General features: G+C 44.5%; 1 protein-coding gene across 3 annotated transcripts in view; it reads left to right on the forward strand.

Annotated features, from left to right (window-relative positions):
* cers5 (ceramide synthase 5) overlaps window positions 1-18,605 on the forward strand; it is a 146,298-nt gene that overhangs the window by 124,930 nt on the left and 2,763 nt on the right. The window contains exons 9-11 of one of the 3 annotated variants that reach the window (XM_085972900.1): window positions 4,093-4,249; window positions 6,800-6,823; window positions 13,134-14,853. In XM_085972900.1, the coding sequence (XP_085829026.1) occupies window positions 4,093-4,249; window positions 6,800-6,823; window positions 13,134-13,295 (343 nt within the window). In that variant the 3' untranslated portion in view covers window positions 13,296-14,853. The remainder of the gene's footprint in view (window positions 1-4,092; window positions 4,250-6,799; window positions 6,824-13,133; window positions 14,854-18,605) is intronic. The other 2 variants (XM_085972901.1, XM_085972902.1) reach the window with 2 other exon arrangements.

The raw sequence follows: 18,605 nt of genomic DNA on the forward strand, positions 1-18,605 counted from the left end.
CTGTAGAAGACATTCTGGGGCTGTCTTTTGTAGGAAATGGTTTGCACTGTGCCGGGCGCTGTCTTGTCTGCCTCCCAAGTTGCTCGAATGATGATGTGGAGATTTTCATACTTGGAGTACAGTGAGGAGACCTGTCCCAACATGGACTGCTGCCTTGGGTTGGTTAAGAAGGGCAAGCTGAGTGATGCAGACATCCTTGTGCCTTTAATCAGTGCCACTTTGACTAGCTTTTCGAGTTGTCCCTGAAATGTAACCCAGGGTGGAAACGTTGGCATGTTTTTTCTTTTGCCCTGGTAGAAATTGGGCACTTACCATCTTTAGTAAAGCCACAGTATGAATGTTGCCCGAGGCTAGGGGTTAACCTGGGGCTTGTAGTCATTAGCCAGGTGCAGTGAAACATTTGCACCATTAGGCTTTAAGTTGTTACATGCTCATTGCTGTATACCCAGTGAAAGCGCAATGTGATCATTAAACCGCAAGATAGATTGACCAAAGATTTTAATGAGGAATTTGTGAGAATTAACTCGGATATTTGGTTTAAAATTGTTTGTGTTTGATTCAGAGTTTCATTCAGAATTTGGGACTGGAAACTGGCATGTACCATCTATCTACCCACAAGCAGGAGGGCCTTGGATTGTATAGTTTAATAGTTCGTTGATGTGGGTGTCAAAACACGCTACCCACAGGCATTGTTTAGTATCTATAAAAATAACTCTGACCTGCTTATGTATATTCATGTTAACAATCCAGAGGGATGCAAGGAAGGAAATGGCCAAGTAAATGTCATCCAAACAATGGCCCATTTATTCCCTGCAAGTAAAGAGGGAGGGAGGGAGAAAGAATGTGCACCATGTATTTCTGATACTTCATTCACCAGTGTAAGTTTCAAGTTCCGTGTTATTCTGAAATGTGCTGTTGATATTGCATGTAGTGCAGTAGGATGGGGATGGGAGACGTGAGGCTTAAGGGTTGCTGGTACGGTTAACTTGGCCTCGTACCAACTCGTCTCTTCCCACCCCCACCGCCCAGCCCCAACCCCCAATGCAGCCTACAATTAAAAAGGAAACTGTAACAGTTGGGTAGAAAGTGATTTCCATCACAGCAAATGAAATGGAATGCATCCCAGAATGATAGACTCCTGTAAATCCTCAATGCTGTATTGAACACCGCGCAGTGGCATGTTGCATGAGGAGCGGTAAGTTGTGGGTTCCAATCTCAATTCGCCACGTGGCAAGCTCCTCATCTCAGACTGCTCATCCGAGGGAGGTGAGGGGAGGCAATTCCTCACGAGGAATAAGGCAGGTGAATCATGCTGGGCCCTTCCAGCACCACCCCCTAATCGGTAGCCGCATGGCAGCTTTAGCAGAAGCCTGATGGCAGATTGCGCCGTTGAGGAATGGCGAAAATAAAATTCTCTTCAGGCTTTTTGATTTTTTTTTTCCAAATTGATTTTTCATTATTCATTTTGTGTTTTATGTGCTGTTTAATGATTCCCGCATCCCTATTCTCGTACTGTATACCATACGAAATCGAGTATTTTCTCTTTCTTTAGAAGGAGACTTCAATGTTTCATCTTGGCCCATTCACTGTGTGTTGAATGGTTTACAAAATTGTACCACAAGTTGGAGGTACGTAGCTTGCACTGGAGTGGAAACCATTTTGTGGATGTCAGCACTATGTAAACGACCATTTCACAGCTTGTTCCTGCACATTGAACCCATGGAGCAAAGGTCAAAATTAACCTTTTCTTAAGCACATGGATCACTGTGCTGTATGATATAATTTCTCCTATAAACAAGCTATTGCCTGCTGTCCTATAACAGCCTAACAGAACGTCACCACAGTCTAGTTTACTACGTACAGTGCTCTGTTTACTACACACAAAACCGGTGACCTCACCAGAAAATCATTTGTTTTTTAGCTCGACAAAGTGTACCATCCGAATTCATGAAGACACGTTCTTCGCCTGTCTGGCATTTTTTAACTGTTTACTGACTGGTGACTCCAGGATCCCATTCCAAGGCGAGGATTTCCATTTTGACCTAAAGAGAGCCTATTCATTGTTGAATATATTTGCCCTCGGGGGAGGTGGGCAGTGCTGCTCAAGGCCGCATTTACTGCCCTTCCCTAGTTGCCTTGAGATGGCGTGGTGGGCTACTGCCTTGAACCACTGCAATCGTTGTAATGATGGTGCTCTCACGATGGTGTTGGGTAGCAAATTCAGGATATTGACCTAGTGACTATGAAGGAACGACTATATATGTTTAAGTTAGGGGGATGTGTGACTTGGAGGGGAACTTGGACCAAAATGAGTGGGATTCCTGGTAATCTACTTTAAAACCAGCCTTTTTAAAGTACAGTAATAGTTCCAATTAATCTGGCTTTGCCATGAAGGAACTGCACATTCTGTAAAGTGCTAACATAATATTTGTGCCTCGGAGTTCTGTTACTCCAATCTGATGCTTTGGAGATTAACCTCCAACAGGTTCCGACTGAATTTTGTGATTGTGGGTCTCTTGGACTGATGGTTATGTTGTGGATCCCCTGGAACAGTTTAACCTGGCTGCAGCAGCACCTCTTTAACGGAGCAATCCAATGATCGGGATGCTTCTAGTTCCAATGGTTTGGTTGTATAGTTTTTAGGTTGACGCAACACCTTGAGTATTGTGCACAGTTTTGGTCGCCTTATCTGAGGAAGGATGTTCTTGCCATGGAGGGAGTGCAGCGAGGATTCACCAGACTGATACCTGGGATGGCAGGAATGACTTATGAGGAGAGATTGGGTCGATTGGGCTTATATTCGCTAGAGTTTAGAAGAATGAGAGGGGATCTCATTGAAACATAAAATTCTAACAGGACTGGACAGACTAGATGCAGGAAGGATGTTCCCGATGGTCGGGGAGTCCAGAACCGGGGTCACAGTCTAAGGATAAGGGGTAAGCCATTTAGGACTGAGATGAGGAGGAATTTCTTCACCCAGAGAGTGGTGAACCTGTGGAATTCTCTACCACACAAGGCAGTTGAGGCCAATTCATTAAATATATTCAAGAAGGAGTTAGATATATTTCTTAAGGCTAAAGGGATCAAGGGATATGGGGAGAAGGCAGGGACAGGGTACTGAATTTGGATGATCAGCCATGATCTCATTAAATGGCAGAGCAGGCTCGAGGGGCCGAATGGCCTACTCCTGCTTCTATCTTCTATGTTCGTGGGGTTTGACTGCATTGTAACATGAATATGCCAACACTTTGAATTATTCTCTGTAAACCTCTCTGATGTCCTGTTTATTCCTGGAAAAGATCCAACTTTCAAGAGTTGAAATGGCCTGTGTTATGCAAAATCCTAGTCCTCAAAGGGGAACAAAATGATACTCTCTCTCAAAAGCGAAATACTGTGGATGCTGGAAATACTCAGCAGGTCAGGCAGCATCTATAGAGAGAGAGAGAAACAGAGTTAACGTTTCAGGTCAATGACCTTTCATCAGAACATTCTGACCAAAGGTCATCGACCTGAAACGTTAACTCTGTTTCTCTCTCTACGGATGCTGCCTGACCTGCTGAGTATTTCCAGCATTTTCTGTTCTTATTTAAAATGATACTCTTACCAGGTATTTGTTATATTTTTAAAAAAAAACATCAGTGCTATGAAGATCCTCTGGTCCTAATTAGGGCCATTCTGGTGACATCCATTCTTGTGTTCATTCCTGTGTGTCCTGGAATGGCTCCATTGCAGACAATTCGAGTGAGCTTCAACTGAGTCTCAGGGCTGCTCTGGAGCTGCCCAGCCAGCCCTGGGAACTACACTACAGGTTGGCAGTGCTGATTTCCTAGCCTGTAATGTGCTTTCCTGGCATTGGGTCAGTCCAGAGCAGCTCTCCAGGTTCTCCTGGAAATAATAACATTGACGTTTTTTAAAAATAAAGTGGTTAACGATGTTTGACTGAAAAGTCCCCCCCTCCGCACGCACTTTCCTTTCCCCCTTTTAATGTGACTTAAAAGGGATCCTGACAGTGTTACACTCTTTAAACAGTCAAATGCTTACAAAGGGTTTACAAAAGTGAAGGTTGATTTGTGTTTTTTTTTTCATTTTCAGGATTTTAAACACAACACTGTTTGAAAGTTGGGAGATCATTGGGCCATACCCGTCTTGGTGGTTCTTCAATTTTCTGTTGCTCACACTACAGGTTCTACACGGCATCTGGTCATATCTCATTATACGCATCGCATTTAAAGCTGTCGTCAAGGGAAAGGTAAATTTTAAATCTTTGAAAGTCGACTATTTTCTCTTCAGCCGCCTCTTGCGAGAGCCCTCAGCTCAGGTTCATGGTAACCCACCGTACTCCTGACCATCAGTTGCTGCTTCAAGTCCCAGGCCTGGACTGCTGAGAAACTCCTGTGCTGCGACCAACTCTACTTCTCAAATTCCCCTAAGCTTTGCCACTTACTATAAATATAAAATCCAAATATTGTATTAAAACACCAGAATATATGACTAAAATGGGGTTTGAATTACATCTGTGCACACTGGTCCAATTATCCCCCATACTCTAACCCCATTTTACCTGAAGACTATATTTGGTCTGGATTCTCTGTCTACAATGCCACAGGAAGTATCTTAAAAAAAGAAAAAAAAGTTCTCCCATCTTTTCCAAAATAAAATCACATTTCTTACCTCAGTGAAGCCCTTCCCTCTTGACTGCCCCAGTGACATTACTGAGCTGGTGGAGCCATCTGCGCAGTTACTCTGTGCATTTCCCATTGTCCAGTGACTCTCTGCTGGAAGTGTGCATGTCTGGCCAAGATCTGGCTCCGTTCTGATTTACCCCCCCCACCCCAATTGATTGTTGCAGCCTGCCTGACCCCCTCATTGGGCTCACACGTCTCAAATGGCCACATGGATGAGGTACCAAAGGAGTGCCAGCACCCATTGAATCATACTCCGTCAAGAGTTGGCCTACAGGAAAGGAGGAAGGGAAAAAAAAACGATGTACGTTCAGATTGGGTTTCAGCGCGAGTTTTTTTTAAATTAATGGGTTGAGGTCTCTGCTTTCTCTGCAAATCCTGCTCAACCGATTGCAGAATCAATAAACTTCGAACCAGAGTAACAGCAGCCTGGTTCTGAATGGTATGTTGAGGGAGTATTGCGCTATAAATGTTGTTAATACTGTCCTGTGCGCTGACGGTTCATTCATTTTCAATTGTAACTTCATTAGAGAAATCTCTCCACTTTTAGGTGACGTTTAATTTTTGTTGCATTTTCTGGAGGTATTAATGATGGGTTTGGGTGAAAACTGACCGTCTGTTATCATGTGACCCAATTATGATGCTGATTTAAACACTGGAGACTTTTGGGTTTGTGATTTAACGTTCCCTGACGTTTGATACAATCTTGGCCTTTAGCGGGTACATAAAGTACAGGGCTAAGAAGCCGCACCTTTTGCATGAATTTAGCACTGAAATGAGCAGGCAACTGTGGGCATACTCTCCATGTGAGGTACTCCTAGTTGCTCTGTTAAAGTTGTGCCTTTACTTTAGTTTTCCTCTTTTTTTAAGGATCTGCTTCAGTGACATTGTACGGGGGCTGAATCTCCAGCAGAATGCACCTGTTACCCAACACTATCGATTGTTTCTTCCCTCAGTGGACAAGTGTGTGTGTGTGTGTGTGTGTGTGTGTGTGTGTTTAAATATTGGACAAGAACAGGATGGGGCTTGGCTACGATTGCCCTCGTGATTGAGTTCTTCCGCCGTCCACTATCTAGGCCGAGGTACTGCAGAACCGTTTGTACCCATCCTCAGCATGGTTCTCCCTTCAGGAGAGATGGGGAGAAAAGTGGAAAGAGCAAACTGGGGGCGGGGGGGGCATATTCAAGAATGTTCTAGAACACACTTGCCCTATAGTTAATGTGCAAGATATTTTCTTTGTGATGACATTTGCATGTTTGTGTTCCCGCCGCATAAGTAATGGTGTTTCACTGATTTCTTAACTTTCTAGTTCCCTGGAGGATAGGGTAGGAGGGGTGTGATTCTTTCTCAATTCCACTTTCACCAAATAATGACATCCAGCACTCTCGTAAGATATTTAGAACCCGGATCTGACTTGAGAAAATCCCCCCCCAACCCCCCTGATGATAAATCGCAGCTGAACACCAACAGCCATATGACTGTTGCGTCTCTCACCCCTCTATTCCTCCATCTTTTCTGAGCTCGGTTTCTCAGTCTGCCAATTGGATGAACTGTTTCGTGTGGTGGACTCGAGTCCACTGCCAGCTCGAGTGCCAACATTTTCTTCAGTTCCGATGGCTTCAGAGAGGGGATGGAGGTCTCTCGCGCTCTCTCTCTCTCTCTCTCTCTCTGGCCTGGCGGGTCATGATTCGAAGGGGCTGGGGTGGGGGGGGGGGTCTCGCTCTGGCCCGGAGTATAATGATTAGAGACTCGAATTTAGTTTTGAATTTGAACTGATTCACCTGGATGTCAATTGGTGATTTTTGCAGTTACTGAAAGGTAATGTATTACAAGTTTTCGAAGCGAAACGCGGGAGGGGTGGAAGCTATAGAGAATGAGCTCGATGGTGACTGAATTAGTGATACACCACCTGTGCGTCCAGATCCTGGTGCTGCTGCTGTTCTTGGTGTTGTTCTGTTCCTCCTGTGTGTCTGTATCCATGTATGTGTGTATATGCTCAAACAGTCCAAATGAAGAATTTCTTGACTCTTTTCTGTGGTACAAGATTTGGTTTCATTTTGTTTCTTGTATTTTTTTCCCCTTGTCTTTTATTCTTTCTGTCTCTGTACACCGGGAAGTCTGGGAAGTGGGACCTTTTGCTTGTAAGTGTTGCAACTGTTGGAGTCAGTCGTCCGACACTTTGCCTGATTTATTTCACGATGTGCAACCCTTTCTGCTTTTGCATGGGCTCGTATGCTCTACGATGCCATCACCCCCTTTTGCTTTGCATGATGTCAATAACCTACGCATCGCAGCCTGAAATAATCGCACGATAACCACTTACCTGCATATTGTGCACGAAGGGGCTGCAATTATTGCCAGTAAATGACATGCTCCCTACCACTTGCTGCCTTAACCAGCCAGCAAGAATGAAATCCTGCAGATATTCCAGCCCAAGGCCATAAAAGGCATTCAATATACCTTTATATACTGTCATGCTGTAAGTTCAGGAAAGAAAGGCTTTAACTGCAAGGGATGTTCCGCACTTGGGACTTACTCATCCATTAAAAAAAAATACTCCTTGTGAGCTTTCCCGGGTCTTGGTTGATAATTCCACTGCCTCTCTCTCTGGCGTAGTCCTGTCTCGCACACACCAGGAAGGCTCCAGATTCAGCTCCTAGTTTATACTGTTAGCTGATCGCCAGTGAGGCAGAAGGCACGGAGATATGATGCGAGTGGGTAAACTTGGCCTCCGTTCCTGGAGATGAAGACGGTTAAGAGGTGATCTGATCGAGGCATTTAAAATAACACACGGAGTTGACCGGGGTAAATGGAGCAATGACTCTGCCCTCTAGAATCGAGAACAAAGGGACAGAATCTTCGAATTTGAGCAAAAGTGAATTCAGGAAAAACTTGAGAATGCGGAGTGCATTGTTCCAGAAGGCCACAGATGCAGAATCAATTGTGATGTTTACTCGGGAAGAAAGGCTATTGGGGTGGGGTTGGGGGGGAGGCGAAAAGGCACGGATTTCAGATTACAAGCAAACAATACTAATTTGGCTAACACCGTAGCAGTCAAATGTTCTACTCCTGTTGTTAGATTAAGAATGTGCGTCAATCTGGAGCCCCCAGATATAAAGGTACATGCCGGAGTCAAGCGATCAATCAATCCCTAAATAAAACATTGTGCAAGCAATTCATTACCTCCCTCCTGCCTCCTGCCTCCATGCTTCTAGCACTGTTGGGCAGCACATGTACAAGTCATTGGAGAGTTACGGAAGAGAAGAGTGCTTTTATGGTGATTTATTTACAATGGAAAGGGTGCCTGTTCTGTTGGGACGTGTGAACCATTGCTTGTTCACCCCGCTCTTTCAGTTGTTGGTTCTCTTTAGGTGTTTAAACTCACCAGGTGATCTGTCTGTATTGTGCAGCCACCATCCGGTGTGATTTGAACAAATGGGCCTTGAACTAGTGAAAGCACTGGCCAGCTGGTTTAATCTGCTGTCATAACATAGAAACATAGAAGATAGGAGCAGGAGTAGGCCATTCGGCCCCTCGAGCCTGCTCCACCATTCAATGAGATCATGGCTGATCATCCAAACTCAGTACCCTGTCACTGCCTTCTCCCCATATCCCTTGATCCCTTTAGCCTTAAATATATCTAACTCCTTCTTGAATATATTTAATGAATTGGCCTCAACTGCCTTCTGTGGTAGAGAATTCCACAGGTTCACCACTCTCTCTGGGTGAAGAAATTCCTCCTCATCTCTGTCTTAAATGGCTTACCCCTTATCTTTAGACTGTGACCCCTGGTTCTGGACTCCCTTGCCATCGGGAACATCCTTCCTGCATCTAGTCTGTCTAGTCCTGTTAGAATTTTATAAGTTTCAATGAGATCCCCTCTCATTCTTCTAAACTCCAGCGAATATAAGCCCAATCGACCTAATCTCTCCTCATACGTCATTCCTGCCATCCCAGGTATCAGTCTGGTGAATCTTCTCTGCACTCCCTCCATGGCAAGAACATCCTTCCTCAGATAAGGCGACCAAAACTGCACACAATACGCAAGGTGTGGTCTCACCAAGGCCCTGTACAACTGCAGCAAGACATCCTTGTTCCTGTACTCGAATCCTCTCGCTACGAAGGCCAACATACCATTTGCCTTCTTAACCGCCTGCTGCACCTGCATGCTTGCCTTCAGCGACTGGTGCACAAGGACACCCAGGTCTCGTTGCACTTCCCCTTCTCCCAATCTATTGCTGTTAAGATAATCTGCCTTCCTGTTTTTGCCACCAAAGTGGATAACCTCGCATTTATCCACATTATACTGCATCTACCATGCATCTGCCCAATCACCCAACCTGTCCAAATCATACTGGAGTTTCTCTGCATCCTCCTCACAGCACACACGCCCACCCAGCTTTGTGTCGTCTGCAAACTTGGAGATATTAGATCTAGTTCCCTCGTCTAGATCATTAATATATATTGTGAATAGCTGGGGTCCTAGCACCGATCCCTGCAGTACCCCACTAGTCACTGCCTGCCACTCGGAAATAGAGCCAGAAAAGAAGCTGTTTTAACTTTCAACTTGACTAAAAAAAAATCTCCCTCTCTTTCTCCGCTCCGCCCCCCCCCCCCCCCCCCCAAAAGAAAGTTCTATGTATTTGGGGATGGGGAAAAGTGAAAACCCTGAGGTTTCTAAATGTGATCTAATGTTTAATTTGAATGACTACTTTTTTGGTTATCTTAATATATCATGTGTAAATATATTTTCTCTCGTATCTTAACATTGCTAACAAATGTAACTAGGCCGGTTTTTTTTTTTTAAAGATAATTTTATTTAATCTGGATTGCAAGAACTAATACACCAGTACAAATATTCACTGATTGGGAGGGGATAGAGAGAAAGGTACCTTTTGCAGTAGCTTACCTTTTTTTGTGGGGATGCCATCCCGCTGTTCTATCTCCTTCCCCCCCCCCCTCCTTCCCCGGGCTGTTTGAGCCAGGCACTGAGTACGGGCGGGGCTGACAGCCCCAGCTCGCCACCCACCCTTGGGCCGTGCCGAATAATTCATGCCCTCCCTTTGCTTCACCTTTTGACCTTTACCCTTCCTGTACTAAATGTTGACCTGCGTTTCTGAAATTAAAAAAAAACCACGAATTGTACTGTATTAATGAATAGAACCTCCTTAGCTCTTCAAAAGGAGCACGCTTCCCAAAGGCAGATCGTATCCCAGCTGTTGTCTAACAGGGCTGGTAAGCTACTCTCTTGACCAATGTTTTATGCATCACTTTTTTTTAAAAATTTGTAAATCAATAGTTTTGTGCTTGGTGCCTGCATCTCAAAAATTTGCTCATCCAAAACTAGATGATGTGCACGGCTGTGGTATATTGGCGTACGATTGGATACAGAGCCCTCTGCCGTAATTTAAAATCACCGCATTTTCTTGATTGTTACGCTCAGACTATATGTTTTTACATTTAAAAGAAACTTTGAATATGTTCGCGTGGTGGTAACAGCCTCTTCACTGTTCTAAAGATAGCTTTCAGGAACTGGTATGCTATTCATGCAGGTTCTTTTCTGAAGCAAATTTTTTTTTTTAAGTTTCCCTTCCGCTGAGGAGTTGGAAGTTTTAACATTAACTCTTCATTTCTTATTTATTAAGAAAAGACATGAAGCATTCGTTCCTTCGAAACTGGGAGATTGTGCTTCATGTTGTGCAAACCAGGACATTTTGCAGTGGGTTTTCCGATTGCTTGCAAGAAGCGCTGTTTATATATTCGGTCACCAGTAAACCAGAAACACATGTTCCTGGAGGCAGGATGACCAAGAACCAAGAGTTACAATTATCAGCAGGGGGAGGGGGAGAACCACTTCCCACAAGCGGGGCCTTTTGTTGTACCTAGTTTTATTCAAAGCAACTTCTGAGATGCTGACTCTTGAGGCGCGCTTTCTTTGCAGCATTGCCACTGTACTGTTGACCAGTTTTAGAGTGCCACCTGCTGGGTTATCTGGGAGTTACGACAATGGTGGAAAAGTACCAAACAACGGGTGGGGACTCTATGTACTGCTTAACGATTTGCTGTGGTTCGTGTTTGCCCTTTCAGGAGCCAGCGGTGACATGAATTAATGAGGGTTTTGAGCTGCAAACTGTTTATGACCTTTTCTGTTTCTCATCCTGCCGAAAAGCAAACCGAAGCTGACACATTGCAGACTTCTGCCATACCAACTTCAATGATTTGCTCAGAAGTCGGTTTGCACTTTAAGTGACTAAATTATATATTTTTTAAAAAGTGGTCTGATTCCACTTCATCATCTTTTGGAAAACTGGCTTTGTCTCCCTACTCTGTAAAGGATTATATATTCCTGGGTTTTTTTGGCTGGTTTTGCTTATTTCAAATCACCGGATTCCCAGTAATCTTAGCTGAGCCACTAGGGACAGAGGAGGAGCTCTGCACTGGGCAAGGTAAATATTCCGAGGGCAACTTGTCGCAAAGCCTCGCTGGCAGAGGCTCGGGAGTAAAGCATCCACTCGGGCTCTCGGCTGGCAATTGCTGGGTGTTCTCCCCTGAGGGTCACCCTAGACCTCGCAGCCCCGTGTCCGAAAGGGAAAGCGCATCGTGCTCTTGGGGCCTCTGCTGCTGTGACGTGGTTGCTAGGAGACGGGCAGCATCAGCTCTGGGCCATTGTTCTTTAGGGGGGAAAAAAAGCCAAAATATAAAATGAGAGCAGCTGTTGGAAACTGAAATCCCACGGAACAACACGGGCAGCTTCCAAAGCTACTACATTTGGGGAGAAAGTAGGTCAATAATCTGTAGTAATTATAGTAATGACTTCTGCAATGGAGAGCTTAACTTTTGCCAAGTCTGGCAGCAGAACTTCAGGGCCTCCCATCACACCAGTACGTAACTTGTATGAACTATTTAAAAGGGTGTGAAAGTGTCCCAGAGTTGACCTGCCCTCAACACCCAAGCACATCTAGTGGAAGAGCGCCCCTTCCTATATTATATATATCCAGTAACATCACCAGAAAACCACAAGCTTTTTTCAGCGGCAGTCTCGCCATCGGTATTACTTCTTTAAAATTGCAGTATTTACAAAGAAGTCTGATTTCATTTCTTTTGACGTTCTGTCTCGTTCATTCCATTTTTTGTTTGAGGCCAAACCCGGCAAAGGGAGCTGAATTAATGTCGTTTTGCAAGGACCCCCTTTGCTGAAGAACAGCCCAAGTCCCTAAAGTTAGACTTGGTAGCTCCTGCAAAGTTCCCCGATGTCATCAGCGCTTGCAAATTCAAACACAAGAATTCAAATTGAACAGAATAAAAGTTTAATCTTGGTTTTCAATTGTGCAACTTTTAAAAGGGGTCCTGATGGTGAGACTCGATCTTTAATTTACTTATGCGTAGTCTTGTCATTTATTAACATTGAGTTCTGACTCTAGTCAGATTTATTATACAATTAAGCACTTCATCCCTGTCCAGGAGAAGGTATTTTCCCTTGTTTTTAACCACTTTACCTTGCATACCTAACCTTTTGCAGAGCCCGAACACTAGAATTTATTTAGTGATTTACTGGCGTGAGGCTGGGTTTTTATTCAGAGTCTGCAGATGGTGGTCTGGAGCTAATAGATGGCACCACAGAGTGGATGAATACAGCTTCAAATCTCCTTCACTCTCCACTCCACTGAGCTCCTGATCTCAGTCATGCTGCCACAGCCTGAAGCCAAATCCCTCCCCACAGGGGGTCATCACAATGTCACCACTCGGCGTACACCTCCAACCGTCTGCCGGACAAACTACCAGTCGGCGAGACCTTGGAGCAAGGCAGCTACTTGCTCTCTGTGGCACCGTCCGTACGTGGCCTGGGGAAAAACACAATTCTGCAGAAATCCATTGAAGGATTAATGGGAATTACATTTTACAGTTCCTAGCTTCTGAATGTAGCAACTCTGCATTTGGGGAATCTTGGAAGTTTAAGTTTATCCTTTTCCCTATTTTTTTTCTTTTGATGTATGTTTTCAGTTAATCCTGCCTCTCCTTGAGCTTTCTGATCTTGTGCGCCATTCCCAGAGTCAGGCGGTGACCGCCTCCCAATGGACCAGTGCTGGGGACATGAAAATCTCCAGGGTGACTTGCCCTCTTTTTCTCTTTTTTTCTTTTGGGGAGGGAGGGAAAGTGCCTTGTCTCAAGCTTAGCTCAGCACCTTCCCAGCATGGACCTGCTGTGATCAGGAACTTGTAGAGGATTAGCCCAGACCACTAACTGACCCTGTGTGGTGCTACATAACTAACGCAACATTCTGTTTTCAACACACCTACTGCACTGGGTGGGGAGACAGGAGTTTGACCCAAATGAGAGCTGTGATTTTGTTATACGATTCCAGCTTTGAAAGTGAGAGTGACGGGCAAGGAGGCAAAGTGCATCGCTACCTGATGATGCGTAAATATAATGTAACTTTTCTCTTCAATCCAGGTCTCTAAGGATGATCGCAGTGACATTGAGAGCAGCTCCGACGATGATGATTCCATAACTAACGGCACAAAACTCCATCACCACAGTCCCTCCAAAGGCGCCAACAGCACGAACGGGACCAACGGGCACCTAACCACTGGAACATGGGCGGGGGATCATTAGATGCTGTCTCCGTGAACTGTGTAACATGGGTTAGGCACAGACAGGACAACCTTACGGAAAACAACCGAGCACTGGACAGTTTAAAAATAAATAAATAAATAAAAATAAAAATAAACTGGGTGTTGCTGCATGGGATCTGAGACGGCCTGCCTGCTCAGTAACTTGCACCTGCAAAGCACACAGGCATTTTTCTTTTTGTTTGTTCTATGTGCTTTAGCAATATGAGAAATTGAAGTGCGGCTTTGAATGGGAACGGATGGAGCTAGACTGTGGATTCTATAGACCCATCCGATTCCATTTAACAACCTGGCACTGCTTTAAATGGGTTTTGTGCAATTTGTCGAATTGCTAAAGGTGTGGTTTACATTTCAGGCCTGTGTTATTGTCGTGTTTCCTCGTCCTATATTTTGTAATTCGTTGGCACAATAGCAAAGTGACATGGAGCCGAGTGAGCGAGACGGAAGACCGCTAAAACCAAGAGGATTGTGTAATCAGTCTTTTGGGGGGGGGGGGGGGTGCGGGGCGGTGGGGGGGTTTCAAATTCATTGAAGGAGTAAAGCAGGTAACTTCAGATGGGAGAGCTATCATTTGGTGTTTGAATCCTCACCATCCCTGGCACGTTGGGTATTTTATATAAAAGAAATTGAGTAATCTGTAAACCCAAAGAATCAGGAGTTATGGGCAAGGTTCCAAATTGTCATTTTTGTGGTGTCATTCCACTGTTGACCCAAGTATTGAAGCGCAGCTTTGTATTAAAACACTAGGTTCTAGTGAGTAGCTGAGTGAGTGTGTGGTGTGTGTGTGTTGTAAACCCTCTTTAGAAATTGGATGTTGAGGGAGAGAGTTTCCCTGTTAGCCTCTATATGGTATTTTGAGTGGTCAGTTCATTTATTGCTGTTTAATACAAAGTAATTGCATTTGTTAACGAGCTGGTTTGCAGCTTACTACATTACTGAAATCGGGCAGTCGACAGCGGGCAAATTCCAGGTGGCCTTCATTTAGCCATTTGTGAGCGAAAGCCGGCAGTCCTTGTGTTACGGCAGTGGATTGAAGTGCTGATGACAATCCCTTTCTGTTTTGAGGAGCAGAAGGAGGGGATCCTCTGAAGTAAATGTTTTAGTTTAGTTTTTATTGATGGGGAGGGATTGAAAACTAAATCCCTCCCTCCCCAACCCAGTGATGGCTCAAGGTTAGAAAGTTATAAAGGCCCTACATTGTTTTATCCCTCTTCTTGTAGGAAAGCAGAGATTGTCTTTTTTTTTGGCTGGTTAGGTTCCAGTCAAATTAAAGCTCAATGAGTTGGACTAAATTGTTTCTTTTAATTACATTGATTTTTTAAAAAATTGCCTTGCAAAGTAAACCACCCAAATGTCTCTGATTTTTTAGAGACGGTGTTGGACGATGCTTTAATCTGTTGCTGGGGCTTACTGAACCCTGGTGTGTTCCTGGAAACGAGACTGCTTTTAAACTTTTCCAGATTTCCTGCAAAAGCTGTTAACGGGTCTCGCTCCACGAAGGTTGTCTCGAACGAGAATTTGTGTGGAAACCGTTCCGAAAGGTTTGTTTACAAGTTGCAGAGTTTGTCTTTTTTAAACTTTAAAAAAAAAAAAATTCAATTTTTTGTGCAGTAGTTTCAGCTACACAAACTGTTTTTTCTTGAAAGGAAAAAAAATTGTCTTTTACCTATGATGGTTCTGTGGAGATCCTAGTGGTATACCTGACAGGGCCTGTGTAAATACTGGTTCAAGGGAGATGTTTCAGTGAGTTGAATTTCTGAGCCCTGAATGTTTTTTTTTATTTTAAAGACATTGATTATTATATTGATGTAAAGCAAATTCACAATACTATGTCATTTGGTGTATTTTTGTTGTGTGTTTTTTTTAAATTCAGAGTCGGGCTCTGGAAGCCCAGGAGCAATTTTTGAATCTGTTGTCCCCGGCCCACCCTCGCAGCCTTAAGCTTCTTTAGATTTTTCCTCTTCAAATTTTAAATTTTTACGTGAGACTAAAATCCTCCTTTTTATTTCCCCCTCCCCTCCAAAACCGGTCTGTTGGTTTGCAGCTGAGAGAATGGGAGGGTGAGCGCGATTGCGCCCACAACCCCTGGCAATGACGCTGTGCTTTGGGGAGGGCTGAGGCCAAAGTTCAAATGGTCAGTCTGTAGCTGACATTTGGCGCAACCTTCCACGTCCATTGTTTCATCACTTCCCCCCCCCCCCCCTCCCCCACCGATTTTTATTCTGTCCTGAAGCTGCTGGCTCTTGCTGGGGGCACTGTTCCATGGGTGCTAGCAGCCTTTGTGTATGTCGCCCAAGTAGTCCCATTTCTTTTCTGGACCTCGGGTTCGGCTGCATTGCTCTCCTCCTTCCCCCGCCCCCCCCCCCCCCCGCCCAAAACTTTGACCTCGCCTGCTGTCCACATGCAGGGGTCACTGGAAGTGCAGTTAGGAACAGGGAACTTTCCTTCCCCCTCTAGCCTGGAAACTGAAGCCAGTTGCAGTGTTTCTCCCCCCCCCCCGCTAATCTGGCTGAGATCTGCTAACTCAGCACAGATCTCCATCCTCTGGAGACTCCTTTTGTCGTTGTCAGAGAAAACCTTCATTTCTCTGAGGGTTCGATCTTTTAACCAAGCTTTTTTCTCGCGGTGGTAAAGTGTTGGTCAGAACATACTTGATGGTAATAGATACATCTTGTTCACTAATGGCGTGTTTGATTGCATGATTTAAAGCTGGCCAGTAGCACAGCTAATGTACAGGGCCAGTACACTAATGAAGTCACCTGTGCCAACAGTGTTGTCGATGGTTTGTAAGGGTTTTGGTGCAGGCACTTGCTCAGTAATGATCTCCCCTACACTGCTATTCAGTTAGATCGATCTTTATTTTTAAAGCACAGGATAACACAATATAAACATGACTTCTGGCCAAATGTTGTGTCCACGTTATTCAAGCAATGGGTCATTTAACCAAGAGGGATGGCATCTGAAGTGTTCTGAGTTAAGGGATTGTTGCTTACCCCTCTTGCTCTCTCTTACTCCTTTTTTGTCTGTCTCCTCTTCCCTCCCCAGTCCCATCATTCATTTGGAAACGGGAGACTTTTTGAGTAACTGTTTGTTTGCAGACCTCCACCAATGTCATTAGCTACTCTGAGGTATAGGGTACTGCCCCTATACACCCCCTCCCCACACCAGACACGGTGACACCACAGCCTGATGACTTCTTGCCTGACAGCTCAAATTGATGATGGCTGACTGGTGGATTGAATCTCCATCCTGGTGCTGTGCATTACTGCCCAGTGCTCACTGTGTCTAAAAATAGGTCTGTGGCAAAGAGTAGGGTAAAAGTCTGAATTAAATTGGCACAGTTAAGTACTGAAGTTTATTAAAAGGATGTAATCATCCATATTGCTTAAGCAATCTGAAGCCCTCGATATTTTCTTGTAAACCATGTTATTTGAGTTCAGGGCTGAAGATTTAATTGTAATCGCTCGCACCCACACACTCTTTATTGTAACAAGCAGTGTAACTCACCGATACTACCTGATCTGGAGACTTGGACTGTTAAAGCACCGAGACCCTGTTAACAGTGATTTGGCTATTGGGTTCTTGAGGTTGTAGAAGGGGTGCGGGGAGGGATTTTATTTTTAAAATGATGTGGGTTAAAATGTTGGTCTAAAACCGAGCAGGATTTATTTTAGAACACTGTTTATGCAGCAACGATGGGTTTATACATTGAGAAAGAGAGAGAATGTTGTTTGTAAGTCAAATTTGTCTCGAGTGGCTTGTGCTATATTTAAACCCTACAGGCCGAGGTGCCGCCTTTAAGGATGTGACCTCCGTGTCCAGTTTGTGTTGATTCCTGGAATTTGAAGTCTGTTGAAAGGTCCCTAACGTGGAATGACCATAAAGGTGCCAGTCTGAACTTTTCAAAGAACTTTTCCTTTTTTTTCCCTACAGAAAATGAGACTCGAGTGAGTTCCATACTGTTTGACCCACAAAACGATTCTTTTTCGAATCTGCCTAAAAATCCTTCCCATCTGCTGTTGCTCTTGCTGACAAACTGCAGGGGATTGTGGGAGATCCATGTGCGGCTTGGCCGGAACTTGGAGCTGTGTCCACTGGTTCTACTTCCATTTCGATTGGTTAAGACTGCACTTTAAATGGTCTTGTCCCGAACACACGATTATTAAAGTACATGTTCTAATCAGCCCTCTTTTCTCCCCCCTCTTTCCCCCCCCCCCCCCCCCCCCCCCATGTAACCTAGGGGATTCTTTTTCTTTTTCTCACATGGCATAGCTTTCTGCCAACCAGGTTCGCAAGTGTCACAAAATGGTTCTTAAATAATTTAATCTTCAATACATGGGGTATAAAATGAATACACTGTAAAGGACAGAGGTTCCCTGAAATATACAGCCTCCCATAATGTTGAGATTCCATAATCACCCCCTGTCAGAGGTATGGTATAGTTGTCGCATCTCTCTGGGCTATATTGTAGCAAACCCCATACTCTGGTTTATCTTGAACTGTAACTAGAAGTGATGCTGCGAGGCCGGTTCGTGAATAGCTTACTGGAGAGGTGGGAAGGGAGCTCCGAGACCATAAGTGTAGTTGAGGGCATTTTGAATTCTGTCATGACTTACTGAGGCTCGAGCTGTACACATTCTTCATTTTAATATTCTCCATCGGCACTGGTGAAAGTGCCAGCGCCAAAACTGAATCGTTGCAAACCACACCAGTCTGCTGAAGTGGGATCAGCAGATCTCTGGCCAGCAGAAATGTCGCACAAGTCGCCCAAAGGCATGGACTGTGTTTGTATCTTTAAAGGGGAATGTCATTCTAGGGGAGAGCAAAAAGTACTTTCAGTGTGAAGTACTCCTCGAAATACTTCTAAATTTGGTATATATCCTGCCTGCACTGAGATTTTTTTTCAGTGCAAAAGCAGCCTAGTAGGGACCTGCATGGTCAGGTTTTTTTTCGTCTAGCCAGAGAAGACCCAAAGAGAGGATGTATCCCTGGTCTAATTTGAGGCAGGCTGCCAGCTCGGCTTAGTCCTAGGTGGTGCCAAGCTTTTGAAGTAGATTCATCAGATCCATAATCGATGCGTTCTGGCTGGGAAGCCTACTTTAGCAGGCCTGACTAGGCTGACATAGACTGGCACAGCTAGGAGCCTCCCCTCTGAGGAAAGACATAAGTTAGATGTATATCTTTGCTCAAGCAGTCTTTTGGGAGGAAGAAGAGAATAGTACTTGAATACTTTTTTTTTTTCTCCCCTCACCTCAAAATTCCTTCTATCTCTTTTTATAATGTATGTACAGAA

The sequence above is a fragment of the Somniosus microcephalus genome, chromosome 33 (assembly GCF_052327205.1).
Source record: "Somniosus microcephalus isolate GS21.2 chromosome 33, FLI_Smic_1.0, whole genome shotgun sequence".
NCBI lineage: Eukaryota > Metazoa > Chordata > Chondrichthyes > Squaliformes > Somniosidae > Somniosus > Somniosus microcephalus.